The sequence below is a fragment of the Pygoscelis adeliae genome, unplaced genomic scaffold, assembly GCF_000699105.1.
Source record: "Pygoscelis adeliae isolate BGI_AS28 unplaced genomic scaffold, ASM69910v1 Scaffold298, whole genome shotgun sequence".
NCBI classification, from domain to species: Eukaryota; Metazoa; Chordata; class Aves; order Sphenisciformes; family Spheniscidae; genus Pygoscelis; species Pygoscelis adeliae.
This window is the reverse complement of record NW_008825303.1, coordinates 189504-205748: the sequence shown is the minus strand read 5'-3', so window position 1 is coordinate 205748 and position 16245 is coordinate 189504. Positions and strand designations below refer to the sequence as shown.

At 38.0% G+C, this 16245-nt stretch overlaps 1 protein-coding gene across 1 annotated transcript in view; it reads right to left on the bottom strand.

The window, feature by feature from the left end:
- Positions 1-219: 219 nt before the first annotated feature.
- The window catches only part of KLF13 (Kruppel-like factor 13), a 35547-nt gene continuing 19521 nt past the window's right edge, over positions 220-16245 (bottom strand). The window contains exon 2 of the mRNA XM_009330035.1: positions 220-5130. Within this exon, the coding sequence (XP_009328310.1) occupies positions 4838-5130 (293 nt within the window). The 3' untranslated portion in view covers positions 220-4837. The remainder of the gene's footprint in view (positions 5131-16245) is intronic.

Sequence of the window (16245 nt, the reverse complement as noted above, 5' to 3'; positions counted from 1 at the left end):
AAATGCAATGGTGTTTGGATCTAGGATTTTGGTTCAGACCCATCACTAGTTATAATGAAATGGATACCTATTTTTGCTCTGTAGACATCCCTTCATTATTTGGTGTGTAGTATGTACACACTGCTGTGTATTTATGTATATACACACACGTACTATACAATATACACATATATACGTATTTTTATATATGTGCATATGCTTATATAAATCCATATATATATAAATATTTATATGTATATATATAAAAAAACCTATACCGTGGATGGGCTTTTGCATTCTATATTCTGGCTTATGGGGTAAACAAGTATAATTTGGTTATTTTCTTCTGCCTAAGGCTATAGCTTTATCCCCAAAAGAGTTAAAAATACAGATCATCCCGTTCACTGACATAGACTATGTATTAGCACCCAATGCACAGATGGTGTGATGGAGTAAAAGAGCACCTGAAAGTCAGTTTGTAGGCATCACCTGATGAAATTAGTAAATCAGATGGCAATGAAAAGGCAAGCTTTAAGTACGCAGAGTTCATTTTCCTTATTCTTTCTTCACAAACCATGTTCCCCAAAACAATGATGCACTTCACACAGTACAAATTCTAGAACTCATGGCAAAGAACTGGAGAAAAGCAGTTGTGAATGTAACTAGCTAGAAACGGGTAAGGTCCTCACGCAGCCTTTTACTGCCTGGCTGCATGAAACACGGGAAACGCTGAATGCCTGGATAGAAGGTAATGAGGTTTTAGAAGTGTACAGAGGCTCTCATAGCTAAAAGTTATTGCAAGTGTTAATGCAGTAAAGAGGATAGGATACATACAGGAATTAGGTGTTACCATCAAACAGAGGCTTCTGTTGACTTGTTATGAATATATACCTTTGCAGTTATGTAATGTAAACAGATACTATGCATATATCATAAAAGCAAGGAACAACTGATTTGCAGATATAAACAATTCTCACAATAAAATCTAGCTGCCAGGAGTTTACCAGGACTGCTTTCTAAGAAGCAGGATGAAAACTGAATTCATGTGGCCATTAATGCACTTCAGGCCTTTGCAGAGGATGAGGTTAATGGAAGGGGTGAATGAGTTTCTAAAAGCATCTTCAGTTTCAGTTGAGTGGTGGTAGTGAAGTGATGATTTTAACTTGCACCCGTTTCCTATAGCAAGGCAGTTAAGCTCAACCCTTAGAGAAGAAGCTAGAATCATGGCTGGAGAAAAACAAACAAACTTTCAGGGCTTTCTTAATAATAATAAACCTGTTATTATATTCTGAAATTAAAAGAAAAAAAAATTGGGGCAATTTTGTAGTTTGTGGGGATTGACCTCAACAGATTGCATGGGGAAGGGAGGCAGGAGGAGAGATGCACACTCCTCCAAAAGGAGGACTGTGAAGAAATCTGCACCTTGCCAGAGCAGTATTTCCTGAATGTGCAATGTTTGTTGCTATGCCAGGAGACTGTTTTAGGTTACACCGCTGGGTGAAACAACAAAAGGGTAAAAATCTAAGGTTAGTTTGGATAAGCACCCAGATTTCAAAACATAATTTGAGCTGTTCAGACTTCTCGTATCTGCAAAACTCAGGAGGAACAATCATGAGAATGGAGTCTTATGACCTTGCTGGTGCTTCTGCTTCTTTTCTAGCATCTAGAAAACCCCTACACTCTCTTTCCATATGAAAATATTATCGGAAGTTTTGTTCACATTCAGTTTTGGAAACTACTAGTGGTTTGGAATTCTCTTTATCCTAAAGCTATCATGTATTAAACATTTAATGGAGATATTTGAAACTCTAGTTAGGATTTTAAAACACAGTAATTTGACTGTCAGCCTAACACACTCTGAGGTATTTACAACTAGGATGTAAAAAGAAAGTTTTAACAACAAATTTCACAGAATTTCCTGAAAGTGTAGCTATGTTGGCTCTATATAGTCTAATAGTCTTCTCATTAGATGAACTGGCTGATCTGGAAATCTGACTTCGAACCAATTATTTTTTTCTGCTTAACCTTGGAGAATTATTAGTAATCTATGAGGAATATACATAAAATGCTTAGTTAACTGTTTGAGTTAAAAATTACATAGTTCTTGTGTCACTGAGAATAGGTTGTCTCATAATCTTTATATCCCATAATCTCAGTACTAATAAAACCTGGTGCGAACATTCTTTCTCCAGGCTATTAGAACAACTTGTTTGTGATGTACCTATTGATTCATGCTGAATTATGCCCTAAATAAACGGACTGGAGTGGTTCCTCCTTTGCTAAAGATTAAATGATGCTCTCGTTGGAAAAGATGATTTTGCAACAAACTGAACTTAGAACATGAAGCCTATGCTTTTTGCTGATACTTAGTTTTCCCTTTAATTTTGTTGGGGTTTCTTTTTCCCCCCATATCCCTCTATTAAAGTAGAATGATAATGAGAAATGTGTTTATGACTTGTTTTGAAGTATGTGCACAAGACATAGCTGACCTGTAGAATTCCTTTAGCTAGCTATCTTAAATGCCTCCCTACTAACTACAGCACAAGAGCACTTTTAGCAGTCACAGAAATGATCGGAATGTGAATTCCTGTTACCTGAATTGTATCAAGTTGTAAATATTGTGTATCTCGGCAGATGAGATTTAAAAAAAAGAAAAAAAGAAAAGAGGAAATCTATGGAGGCAAACAGATCTGGGTTTCCTCTAACTCGCAGTGGTTAGGCAACTCATCACACAAACTCAACAATATTTGTCATCTTGCAAAAAACCCTTACGATGTTCTTTCATTTTCTGTGAAATGAAACAGTAGAATTGTGCCTCGCATGACTTCTAATTCAAATAGGGGAAAATTGTGATTTTATAGAGATTAAATCTGAAGCAAATGAACATGAAAAAAATACTGAAATATCTGCACTTTGAACTGTCTTTAAGTATTTATCCTTACAACTAATAGAATGTGTAGTATTACGAATAATGTAAATATTATGGAAGTACCTATGAAACTACTTGGAAATCTGTATTAACCTCTCACAGTTAATATACAGTACAATAAAAACTTGCAAAATTGGATCAATGCAAAGCAGTAAGTAAGATAGAATCATAGAATCGTTTACAGGTTCATTCGGAATGTGGAGGCATTCACTTGATATCAAATGGCAGGTTTGGCATAGAGAGTTTCTTTTCACCATGCTACACTTAACTGCATTTATACCCTAGAGTAAAAACAAGAAAACCCCAAAAATTCCAGAATCAAAAGGACCTGAATTTATAATATGCACCATCAGACCCAGCCAAACCAAGGGAAGTGTATTTGCTGCCAATGAGGTCTCCAGTACATCACAATGCTCCTGGTCTTTTGCTGTATTTTCTACCATATAAAACATAAACATCTACCTCCTAGTGCTCTATCTAGTGTCAAATATTTGAAAATTATTGAAAACTAGACAAGATTCCCTTTTTGTTACTAAGCAGTTATTCAGAGATGAGAGCACCTTACTTTATGCTGGTATATGTATTTTTGAGAAACTTCTAGTAGTGCTGAGCTAAACTGTCATTTTATTTTAAAACTTAAAAATTCATATTTTATTTTTCCAGTAAGAAGATACCTTATGATTTTTGCTTCCTTTTACCAGCGACCATGATTGTGATGCAACAGGATACAGAAGCTATGTCTTAGCCCATTTGTCTTGCTAAGATACAGCTGTACAGTAGGTAAGTAGTACCTTGATAAAAGTTTTGATGGGCATTGGTTCAGCTATGCTATTTCCATAGTTCATTAAAAAAAAAAAAAAAGGAAAAAAATAAAGAAAATTGTTCAAGTCAGTGTGGTTTGATTTGAATACTCTGTTGGTCCCATACTGAACAGGCAGTGCAGAGAGCTTAACAGCTTGGAGTGATGACAGAATGCCTCCAAGATTCCATGCCACCTTGCAATAAAATGTTACCCAGTGTAAATATGTTTCCTCATGATTTAGGTTATTTACTTAAGGCATCTTGTTTAGAATTTTTTCTCAGAATTTTATCTAGCATGAAACAAACAAACAAGTTTATCAACCTCATAGAGATTTTTGCAATAGGAAGTTTGTTTTGGAGCATCTTCAGCATGAAGTGAAAAGACGGCTTGCTACTGAAAGCAGAGGGCAGCTTGAAGAAAGACAAGACTCCTGTTTGGACGCTCCCCAATGTAGGTATATAATCAGGAAAACAAACAATGGAAGAGTCTGGTACTACATTCCAGCACTGGTTTGGTTTTTGTATTGTTTGTTTGTTTTTTATTTTTTCCCCAGTGTGTGAAAGAACCTAACAAAAAGCTTCTGAGTGCAAATATATTTACAGAGTAAGGCTGCGGTTAAGGGTGTGTCTTCATTGTAATTATTGTGTAACATAAATATCCATCCCTGAGAAAGGAGAAGGGGGACACAATCCAACACAGTTGATTCGTAAGTGTATGTATGCTCATGTTGTGCAATCCGGTCTTACAAAACTACTTTGACACCTGAGGTGAATTAAGTGGGTTTTTTTTCTTTTTTTAGATTTTCTCATTTTCTTATAAAGAATAATCAAGATGATCTGTAAATGGTTGCAAAATGTAAGAAATATTGAGACAGCAGAAGCCTCTAAGTGGAACAGGTAAGTCTGTCTGTCCATGAGGTTAGAATAGCCACTTGTGTGGTTGGGTAAAGAAAATTTGACTGGAAATTGCAGTGGGAGGCAGCTATTTACTGATTTAAAAAAAAAAAAAAGGCGGGAGGGGGGAACTGAGGAGGGGGGAAGCGACAGAGTTTTTTAAATGTGTGCAACACAAACAAAACTCCACGTTAGGTATTAGAGGCAAAGTGCTGACATCCAGTGCAGGTAGGTCTATGGTGAACTGGCGGGGCTAATTGTTGGACTTGAGGCATCTGAGCGGCTGTAGTCACTGACAGACCCTGTTCTTGAGCTGCTTCCACTTCGCCTCTTGAGCATGCTTGGGTGGAAATTGGCATGGCGACGAGCATGCTTTGTCAGATGGTCGCTGCGCATGAAGCGTTTCTCACAGAGAGGACAGCTGAACTTCTTTTCTCCAGTGTGAGTGCGGTAATGGCGGGCCAGCTCATCGGAGCGAGCAAACTTCTTGTTACATCCTTGCCAGTTGCATTCAAAAGGCCGTTCACCTGCAGGAAGCAAACATGGCATGATTAGAAGGGATAGCAATGTCTTCCTTGTTTTTTTGTACACAAGTTAGAATAAAAAGGTTGGGAGCAAGGTAGATGCCGCTTGGCACTAACTCAATGGAGGTGTTACTGTCTGCCAGAGAGGAGGCCACTGTGGTATTCCAACCCATTAAAAAGTACTGTAAATCAAACTAGTGATACCTTATTTGATAACTGGATCTTCAGGGATGCTGGGCTCCTGATCCTTTCATGGATGTCACATTTTATAGCTCTTGTAGTCCACTGGACTTCACTTCTAGACTTCGACAATATCTGTACTGAGCTCTATAGAATATTCACTTATTCCTCCAAGCTGTCCCTATGTCTGTCTGACTCAATGTTGAAGTTCTGAAGGTGTGATGAAGTGTCTCTCTTCAGCTATTTAAAAACAGTAATAATGAAAATGCAAAATGGCAATTTTGAGGCACTGGATGTGAGGCTTTCACCTTGTATTCTCCACAGCCATGCCTGTGTTTTCTGCATTTGCTACAAGGTACTACAGTTTCTCTTGTTCACTGCCTTAGGTCTCCTGCAGAAGTCAGACAGGGAGCACTGTATTTCAACTAGGTAAATGTGCCACATTGAAGGTAGCAGCCTTCTATCAATAGCTAACCTAAAAACCATGACCTGTTACGCTTAAGGTAGGACCAGTGACCAGTAAGCTCAAAGAAATAAGAGTCTGGTGACGTGCTGCACTTCTCAACAGATCTCAGACATGGGAAACATCTCTCACAGGGCCAGATGCCCGTGCCATTGCACGGCTGTGCTGGAGGTCTGCACTTGGGCACTGTGGTAGATGTGCAGCCTGAGAAGCTCGAGCACTGGAGGCGAGCACGGGTCGCAGACAGAAGTAGTGTTGTTGGGTAGATGGGTATCTGGAATATATTCCCAGCTTCATCACTGATGTGCTGCATAGCCTTGGGCAACTCGTACTATTTGTTTCCATCCTTAGTTTCTCCGTTTGTTAAAAATGAAAACATCAAATCATGGAATGTGCTGTCTACTACTTCTGTATACTGGTGTGGTTTTACTGTCACTGAGTCTGAACATCACATATTCTTTATTTGTTAATAATCTAGAACATCTTATTCTTTTGTGAATACACAGACTTAGCATTTTTTTGTAGTTGTAATTTTTATAACTTCGTACTTGCATTAATCTTAATCTTTCTAATGCTGAACAGCCAGTTCAAGAGGCCCAGAGAGCTATGAAAAATCTGTGCCAAAATAAGAAATAAAAGTTCTCCACACACTACACCAAATAGGAAATAAATAAATAAATTAGCCTCCTGGAGAAATTCAATATACCTTAATTAAAATTGTCTGATAGCAAAATTGACCCTAGCCAGCCTTCAGTCTAAGCAGCCAATAATCTGTTTTAAATTCACAGATTTGGCCATAACATTTATCTCCAGGATCTATTTAGGAGGCTCCTGCTCAGAAAAAGAGATTTGTAGGTTCTTCTTCCTTCTGTTTATGAAGCCTCCAAGATACATCACCCAAATCTCAAATAGTGTCTCAATGAACAGACAGGCAATTTTTTTTTTTAAATACCATTTTGTTCAAAAACATGGAGAAAGCAAGTGTCCCTGATGTTTCCTTGATTATTTAGGAGAAAGACCGAGGCTCATTAGACCAATTGTTCTCAAGCACATTTTGTGGATTTCATTAGTGACACCTAGAACTACAGTGCATAATGCAATGGTTCTGTCTGTACACAAGGGAGATTTTCATATGGAGAACCATGAACACCACCTCCTAAGTGATCTGCAAAAGGCAGCTAAGACGAACAGGACTGCTTTCAGTTGGCTTCCCCTGAACTAAAGCCTAAAAAACTTAGGGCCCCACAAACTTTTAAGAATAAAACCACCAACAACTGGTTTAATGGATATAGATTTGTTGCTTAAAAGACCCCATACAAATCTATTCAATGTTCTCCTGAACCTTCTCCTGCAAACTGTTAGGGACTCATCTCTCAGTCTACTGATAGAAATGGGAAAAAAATGGGAAACAAATATATTTTGGCTGTGTTTGTCATGTACCCAGTCATCTGTTGTTAGATATGCTCATGCCTGTGGTGGGACATGCCAGTCATCCCTGTTGTGTGACCAGATTCACTGGTCTTCTCCCCATGTTTTGGTCATAACAGATATACTTCTGTGAGGACTTTGGGACCCCTAGGAAGGACAATGAGACATGGTCTGACAGCTGGATCTGGCCTGCAGAATCGAAGTTTCTCATCCCTGAGGTATGGCACCTTTTTTTGGTAAGGCAATGGCCTTTGGATGTTTCTATTGCCCAAGTTAATTTTCTCTGTGTATGTTTTCTTTACAAATGGTGTCAGCAAATGTTCTTCACTAGAAGGACTGCCACGTGAAATGACTGCTTTCAGACAAGGAAGGCAAGAGTTAACATGCAATGTTTTGCTTCTGCTGTTGACACCACCATGAAGCACAAAGAAAATGGTACCTTTTCTGCTGATTAGTTAGCATGGCATCCGCTGCTCTTTTCTATGTCTAGCATTTGGTAGCCAGCAGTAGGCACGACAGTCCAGTTCCTAATGAAAGAAGAGGTTCTGGAGTGGGATTGTGTAAGATCTGTGTTATCTAGCACTAACAGTCAGGTGATGAAGGTATTGCACAACTTATCTCCCCCTCTCCTCACTGCACGTCAGATCTGGATGAGAACATTCAGATTCCTACTCACTTGCCTGATTTGACATTGTTGATAATGGTGGTGATGATTTGGGTGCTAAGCCAAAGAAAATATGGCCTTTCTTCCACTATTTCTCTACCGTCCCCTGTTCTCCTCCTTCCTAGGAACTATTTTTTCCCCTCAGTCCTCTCTAGTCTTGATTTGATATCTTCTTGGTAGTTGCTTTTAAGTTTCTTGGCCAAGCGTTTTCCCCTCCATGCACTCTCTGACAGCTGGCATCACTCTAGTAGTGGTAGTAAGTTCTCTAGAGTGCTTCCCAGCTTTGTTGAGGTTTAGCAATACCTCCTCAAAGAAAAGCTGTACTGTGAGGAAATGCTGGATGCCTTGTGTGAAGATACGAGAGTCATTATTGTTCATAAAAAATTAGTACGCAGTCTGGAACAAAGTTGCTGCGGGGTATTAATTAAGACAAGACCTAGCTGCTGCTCCAAAACCACATGTGGAAATTCACAGTCTGTCATCAGTCTCATCTCTCAAACAGAAGGGATGTGGTTTTCTGTGCAGGTAAGTTATATAAATGTCCTTTTACCGGCAGTAAAGCAATCAACAGAACGAGAGTTTATATGAATTGATTGCCTAATCTCATTAGGGAACATGCAGCCACAGTACAACTTTCTTGCATAAGCAGTAACCCATGGACATGTTGTACTCAACAAAGAGCTTTCACCATTAAAGTGGCTGTACATGACACAACAAAGATTTTGAGCTCCATCTTAGGCAATGCTGAAGTCAGAATTTTACCTTTATACAATGACTGCAGAATTTGATCCTATAAATTAATGTGGAAATGTCATCAAATATCTTAAGTATGGCAGGAAACATGTCAAGCATGTGAATGTGTATATTGAGAGTCTTAACGCTACGCCTTGGCAGTGGCAGTATTTTTGTGCAATATGAGCATTACCAGCAGGTCTCAAAGAGAGGTGAATCTCCAAAAGATAAACATGCTTGAAAATAAAGGAATCAAAAAGCCGCTCAGGCTTCTTTACTCTTCAGAGAGGCAGGCAAAAGATGCCTTTAAAAGATAAGGAATATTGTAAATTTTTTTTTATACAATTTTAAATAAGTTTGGATTTCCATGTTCCAAATCCCACTAAACTGTAACCCTTCTAGCTCCTCTGCCAGAGCACATGACATCACATAACTTGTGTTTAGACTTACACAAGCTGATGGAAAAACATCACATTCGAGAATTGAATTCAACTGATCTTAACTAAAAATTACACAAGCAAGAACATTTTTGGCTTCTTCCTGAACTCCCCCCAGTCCAAAGAAAAAAAATGCGTGTAAAGCTGCATTAAGAAACTTGCAGTGCTCACTGAGCAAAAGGACGTGAGATCTGCAGGTGCACTGACTTCTGAATTTGTTTCAGTGGCACAGACCTAGCTACTCATGCTGCTTATATTATCTGCCAGAGCAAACCGCTAAAGGAACCGTAGAGTTGCCTGGGCTATAGAAACAGCATTAAAAAAATGCATCTCTCTTTTCTCTTGCTGGAAGGGATTCAGAAGCAAGTAAAGCCAGCCTGTTCTTATGATATTATATAAAGGTCCTTTGTATTATTCTGTATTTGTCAATCATTACATATATTGAGGCAACTATATGTAGTTATGGGAAACAAAAACTACAGAGATGGTGGAACCAGATCTGATGTCTACTGAGCTTGATTTGTACCATACTTTTAGTGCACTCTTGACTTTACCCCAATCCACATATAGTTTTAAGGACTCCCTTCCTGTATAGTGACACTCCTGTACAGATGCTTGAGTAATCTGCTTCCTGTTTCACTGATTCATCCGTATGATATCCAGCATTTGAACAGCAATTAAAAATTATACTAAGTACTGTGTATGCCTGACCATGCTTAAAAAATAACCCACTAATGACTGAAATGCCAAAACAGGTTGAGACACCTGTGATACCAAAAATTTTCAGAATTACAATGTGAAAATTAAACAATCGTATCTGAACAATTTGAAATGTGATATCCACCGCCCTACAGATTAGAGTATTGTCAAGTCAAACCACGTATTGGGGGCTATTTTTTCAATTTAACTCATGTAGTAGCCCTGCACATTATGTTAGCACCTTCAAGCATATGCCAAGGCCATGCAGTAACAAAGAAATTTGTATCCTGGAAATTCCACGAGTGTCTGCAAAACCAGAAACAGTAAGCCAGAAACAATTTTCTGTGATCTTTAATCTGTTCTGCTGCTTTGCAGAACAGCATTGTATGTTGTTATGAAAACTGACTAGAAACCTGAATGTGCCACTCTGTGCTATTCTTATATTTCCACATTTTCACATACATAATTAAGGGTATATTTGGAAACACAGATCAGCAGGCTGGGTGGGAAGGATGAAGGGCAGACAGTTAAATAGAGATGTGACTGAAGCAGCCTTCCTCCGAGAGAGGAAATGCTATCCTGGGAAAAAACATTCAGCCAAGCAGACTATGTTTCTTGAGACTGGCTGTTATTTTAAAAAAAAAGAGAAAAGGTCATCCTTCAATAGCACTGATATGTATTTACGAATATTTTCATTTCTGTTATTCTCTTGTTTATAAACAAGCCCTTTTGCGTAGCCAAAAACCAAGCCCTTAACCTTCTGAGTGCAAGAGAGAGAATAATGCATAGCTTTGATGTTAGACAAAAGGTGGTTTCTTTATCAAGCATTTTAAAAGGGATCAAAAAATTCCAGAGCCTCACAATTCCAAATTCCTATAAATTGAAACCAGTTAGTTTTAAATTAATGATTTTGGGGGTGACATTTCATAACAAACAAGCTAAATGCAATCATGGTTTTTGCATCCGCTTTTGTGTGTCTGTCCAACAGCTTTTGAATGTCTCTGCTACCTTCAACCATATCTAACAGAGGTAATGAATTCAGCAATATTAAGCTTGACTAATTCCAAGAAAATAAGGAAGTTTTAGTAATGTTCTCAGTGAAAAGAAAATTTATATGGTGAATTTGACTGTCACTAGACACCCGAAACCCAATATGGGAGTGTGGTATGAATGCCCAAATCCAAGAAAAGCTTCAGTCAGAGTTCACACGTTATTAGACACTGGGACATAACACTCCCCCTAGCCCATAGGACACTTGGCAACAAGGAGCTAGGTTGCATTAGTACCTGCTGACAGAAGCATGCATGTTCCTGCTATTGCCATTATCTGTGATGTGACCTTTTTTTAGGAACTGGAGTTCTCAGATTTCCAGCAGGCACGGACTCAGGCATCAAGTACAACCTCACTTTAAAGTGTGGGCATCTTTATTTTAATCTTAACAAATCCAGTCATCAAATTGATTAATTATCGGATCTTATGTTTTCTGCATGCACAGGAAACCACTTCTGGGCAGGAGCTGCATATATATATATATATATATATGGATATACCATAATATCCATTACTTAAATTCTTGGTTTATTTTCTGTACCTTAACATTTTCATTGAGTTATTTAGACATAAATGAATACTTCTTGAAAGGGGAATTTCCAAGCGGCAAGTTTACATTTTAAGTGAATGTGTGTTACTGTTTGCTCTGGAAGCGCTTGTATTGCTCCATCTGGGAGCACAGATTACACCATGTGACTTATCTGTATAACCACAGCTAACTAGAACAACTCAAATAGCAAATGACAAACACACGTTCAGATACTGTAATGGTAATGGCTACAATGCCAGAGAAATGTAAGTAGTGCAAAATTCCTCCCCTAGCCTTAACCACAGTCAGGTCCGCCCAAAACCCAAAATAACTGATTTCGTATGTTCCATGCGGCTATCTGGTCCTTCTTAAAAATATTACCACTCACTTTCACCATAATGGAAACAATCTTTTTTTTGTTTTGTTTTTTTAAAACAGGTTATGTTCTATCAGTTATATTCTAGGCCTTTACTTCAAACTTGTTCAATAATGTCAGCTAGATCTTAAATCTCAGTTCATAATAATTTTAGTTACTTTACTGTATTTTTGTCAGCCACATTTGCTTCTCTTTTGTCAATGCAGAAATCATTCTAGCCTTTTTAGGCTTTTTTTTTTTTTTTCCGGGACACTCCATCACATAATCTTTCTGTTGTCTAAAATACACATTACATGGCTTTACTGAATCACTTTTCGAACTGGGATGCCCAAGCTCTGTCTGTGTGAGTTTCTATAGCTTTTGAAATACTCAAGTTTTTTATCCTGCATTTTTGCACAGTGAATTAAGAATCTGAAATTTGAACGTGTTATCTTTACCAAGTCATTTTCTGCCTACCACATTAACTCCTGTTTGACTCCTGTTTAGTTCTCACTTTATCTCTGCTGAAGTGCATCACTGTGTTCAGTACATTAAGCTCTGTGTTCCACTCTCAGCTAAAGCCTAGTTCCAGACCACTTCACACAAACAACCAGTAAGTAGCTGAAAGTTATGTTCCAGGATCTGGAAAATAAATCTTAAAGCAAATTGGCTTTAAAATGAAATGGCCATACATTTAATAAAAAGAAATATCGCTACATCCTTTGCTAAGGTTTTGAATGAAATAGTGAAAAAAAGGCTAGAGCTATGTGGCTAACTTATTTTATGCTCAATTGAAAAATTAAAAAAAACTTTGAACTGCAGAAGAATTCAGCAAACCAAGAAGCCCACAGTAATTTTATTTTTGGTTGACCAAAATGTTTTACTTCTTTTGGGGTGTTTTTTTATAACACTATTTTAATTCTTTTAGCTTTGGGAATAATTTTCAACATAATGACGATGTTAATCTGAAATGAATCAATGAAACACACTATCACAACTTTTCTGAAATAAATCAGCCTAAACTATTTGCTGAGTTTAACTGACATATAGTGCTGTTCTTCATAAAAGACCACTTGTCAGTGAACAACTGTTCGCCAACAATATAGTTTCTATAGTTCTCGCTAATAAAGAAATGCAAAGTTATTAATATTCTTCATTAACATTTCTTGGCAGCTTTCCCTCCATGAAGATTAAATGCCTGACATTTTTATTAGGTGACTAACTGGAGATCTGATCTTCTAAGGGAACAATTTCATTTGTGTTTTCAACTTCCACTGGACTCCCCATGTTTGTAAGTACAAGGGATTTTCAAACAGCCAAGGGTAGGCTAACCAGCCAAGTGTAAGGACCATGAAAGTCTATCCTCCCCTTCACAGAGAAATCTTGGAATAGATTTTAGATCTATGCTGAGAATGTGACTGAGAATATGCCCTCTAGCATTGCAGTGTGGCCCAACGAGTCTTAGGTGATTCCCTACAGCATCTTAAGTACAAGAAACTTATTTTCCAGTGTTATGCTAAGCTGCTTTGGTTTCGTTGTACATTTGTCCTCCTAAGTAATTTTGCAAACTGTTGGTGAGTGATGCAGCCCTTCAAAACACTGTGTCTATTTTGAGTTCTCCCTTCAAAAAGCACAAAGATGCACTACCGGCATAGCAAAGAAGCAACAAAACCAAGTCCAAGTCCATGCCAGAAAGACCAAGCATATTTTCCAAACATATATTTTTATGATCTTCTCTGGACTGATAGAGAGTGTTACAGTTCCATGGATACACAGTGAATTGTATTTCGTTTTCTTCTCTCTAGCTACATTTACGTTGTAGTCTCTCTCTCTCTCTCTCTTTTTCTCTGCTAGGGAGTACTCCAAAAATTAGGCAATCCTGCTGGGCAATTGAGAAACTAAATTCTTTCCCATCGATTGAATACCATAAAAAAGTCATAAAAAACCCTTCAGGAATTCCACAGTTTGAAATGTAGACCTGAGCACTGAGAGGCTGATGTTTTACTGCACCCTTGTACTAAGATACATAACACTTGTCATTGCTAATATTAGGCTTTCTCCTCTGCAGTTTGTCACTTCCTGGTTTCCGAAGAGTTCACACTTTATCTCTTCTCCCTTCCTTACAGAACCCCTCCCTGTCTTCTATGTTCCTTCCTCTTTTGAAACTGCAACAAATCAGTTGCGCTAGGACAGGGGCTTGTGAAGCTCTGAAGTCAATTATACAGACTACATCAAAACTGGGACTGTGTAAACACACACATTTGTGTGTGTTAAATATGTTAAAAGAGTTTTCCTCTTCAAACACAATCAGATACAAAATGGCTAAGGTGAGTTTAGCCTTCAAGATTCCTTCCTTTTATGATGGGGTCTAGATATATAGACACACATCTTTGAAATACATCCTCTCTATTAGAAGTAATAGAAGTATTTAAAGCTGCTTTAGCAAAGAGGCTGGATTAGCTGAATAAAGCATTGAACCAAAGGCACTTTTATAACTTTCTGAATAACTAATTAACCTAGTGATATGCTCACCACTTAGGTAAGAATGTGTGCATCTGACGACTCAATTTGATGCATCAGTAGAATCCAGTGGAATAGAAAAGCCAGCAGAAAGACAACTCTGAAACTAAAGGCTGAGAAAGTGAGGGAACAGATATGTGTAATTTGTAAAACACTCCTATAGCTTAGAGATTCTTCATTGTTCTTCTAACCAAGGGTCACAGGCTATCTGTAACTACTAGCAAAATAAAGGGAGTTCATTTAGTGAAGGGAGGTGAGGGCATCCTTGTCTTTGCTGTCCTCCCCACCTTCCTATCATAAAAATGCTAGTAGCCATGACAAGAAGGTAAAGAAATAATATACTTGGTATCTAAAGCACTGAAATTTAGACAAACAGCTCTAAATAATATCTTTATACGTATACTGCTAAGATTCCATGAAAATATTTAATGCATCATACCCGATTCTCTCCTTTCTCTTCTTTGTAAGTTATTTCTAACAGTAAGACACAGGTGATGCCTTTGAACATGCTAATCATCTATCAAACAGCAAGGTTGTATGTCAGCATTGTTTACCTATTTGAAAAATACGTATTACGTGAACTATTCAGCACATCCATCACAGCACTCTGCATGATGGGGTTACCTCTGCTCCATGCCAGTCTTCCTTGCCTAAAACTCCAAACTGTTTCTTTCACATATAATGAGGTTATATTCTTGCCTCTCCAAGCAGCTAATGATTGTATAATCCACACACATCTTCATTTGCTTTGTGCCTAAGCTTGTAGAGAATGCCCTCATCTAAAAAATAGTTATTAATGTCTTGCTTTCTTAGGCAGAACTGTGTTGTGTTTGAGGTTGTAGATAAGGTTAGTCGCAAACTAGGAAGGAAATACATGGCAGTAAAGCATGGTGTCAGACAAATGTCACCATTCCAATCATCTTTTTTCTCACTAGTCTGAAATGTGGCACAGTCAAAAGGAACAGGAGAGTAACAGAGAAGAGCGAAAGAGACAATAGGAAAGGGCTTGCAGGTGAAATTCTGTGGCCCTACAGTAAAGTCAGCCCATGTGGTTGCAAAGTGTGCCCTCGGCCACTTCTAGAACTATAAATCATAGCAGTCTCAATGAAAACTCTCCTGGAGCAAATACTGTAAGTTTAAACTAGGAACTCAGTATCACTTGTACCATTTATACCGTGTCTTTAAGTATGCATTGATTATCTGCTGTAAATGCCACTTGGCTTCACAGCTCTTCCTGGAGAGATGAAAGGAAGGAGGAATTCTCCCTAACCTAGGTCAGTGAACAAAACTAGCTTCCATCTCTTCCATTTCCTGACCCTATATAGTGCTGTATGTTGTACACTTGAAGGCCAGGATGCCTCACTAAGCTGGACATTGGGAGTGGTATTTTCCTCTTCACTTTTTGTGATGTTTTTAGTAAAGTGTTTCTGGGGGAGTTACTGATCATATACAAATGCAGTAAGAGCAATTCTTTTTGGATGTAAATTTACTCATTAATACCTTGGGTATTCAGGTTTGCCATGTCAGGTAAGAAAGAGATGCGTTTGTATGTTTTCTCCTCACGGAAGTATAATGAGCATGAGAGATGTTCCCCATGTCTCAGAAGACAGGTAAAGTTTTCTTTTGATAGCTAGAAAAAACAATGCACAACTTTGTGGTACCAACTGCATTACTGCTATATCTTCTAGATGGCCTTGTCAAAATCTACATACATACTATTTCTCTTGACTCTTTTCTGTCGTATTTGCTGTAGTCTTGCTATGTGACTGCACTGACAGCATGTACACTTTAAATGCACTATCAGTACAGCAACACATCTTAGTCTCTAAAAATGTGACTAATCAAAACTTCAGGTACCTCTTACAAAGGTAGGAATCCATCAGCCAAAAGAACTGTAATGTTACACAATTATATGAGATGGTGTTTACAATGCATGCAGTTTCAAAGATAAGTTATAAATCTCCTTACCATTCTATATGGATTTATCATTGTTATCTAATGCTGCTCTTTTGTTGATTCTATCTTAACTCTAAAGCTTAACGTTCACCATTTCACTCTTTC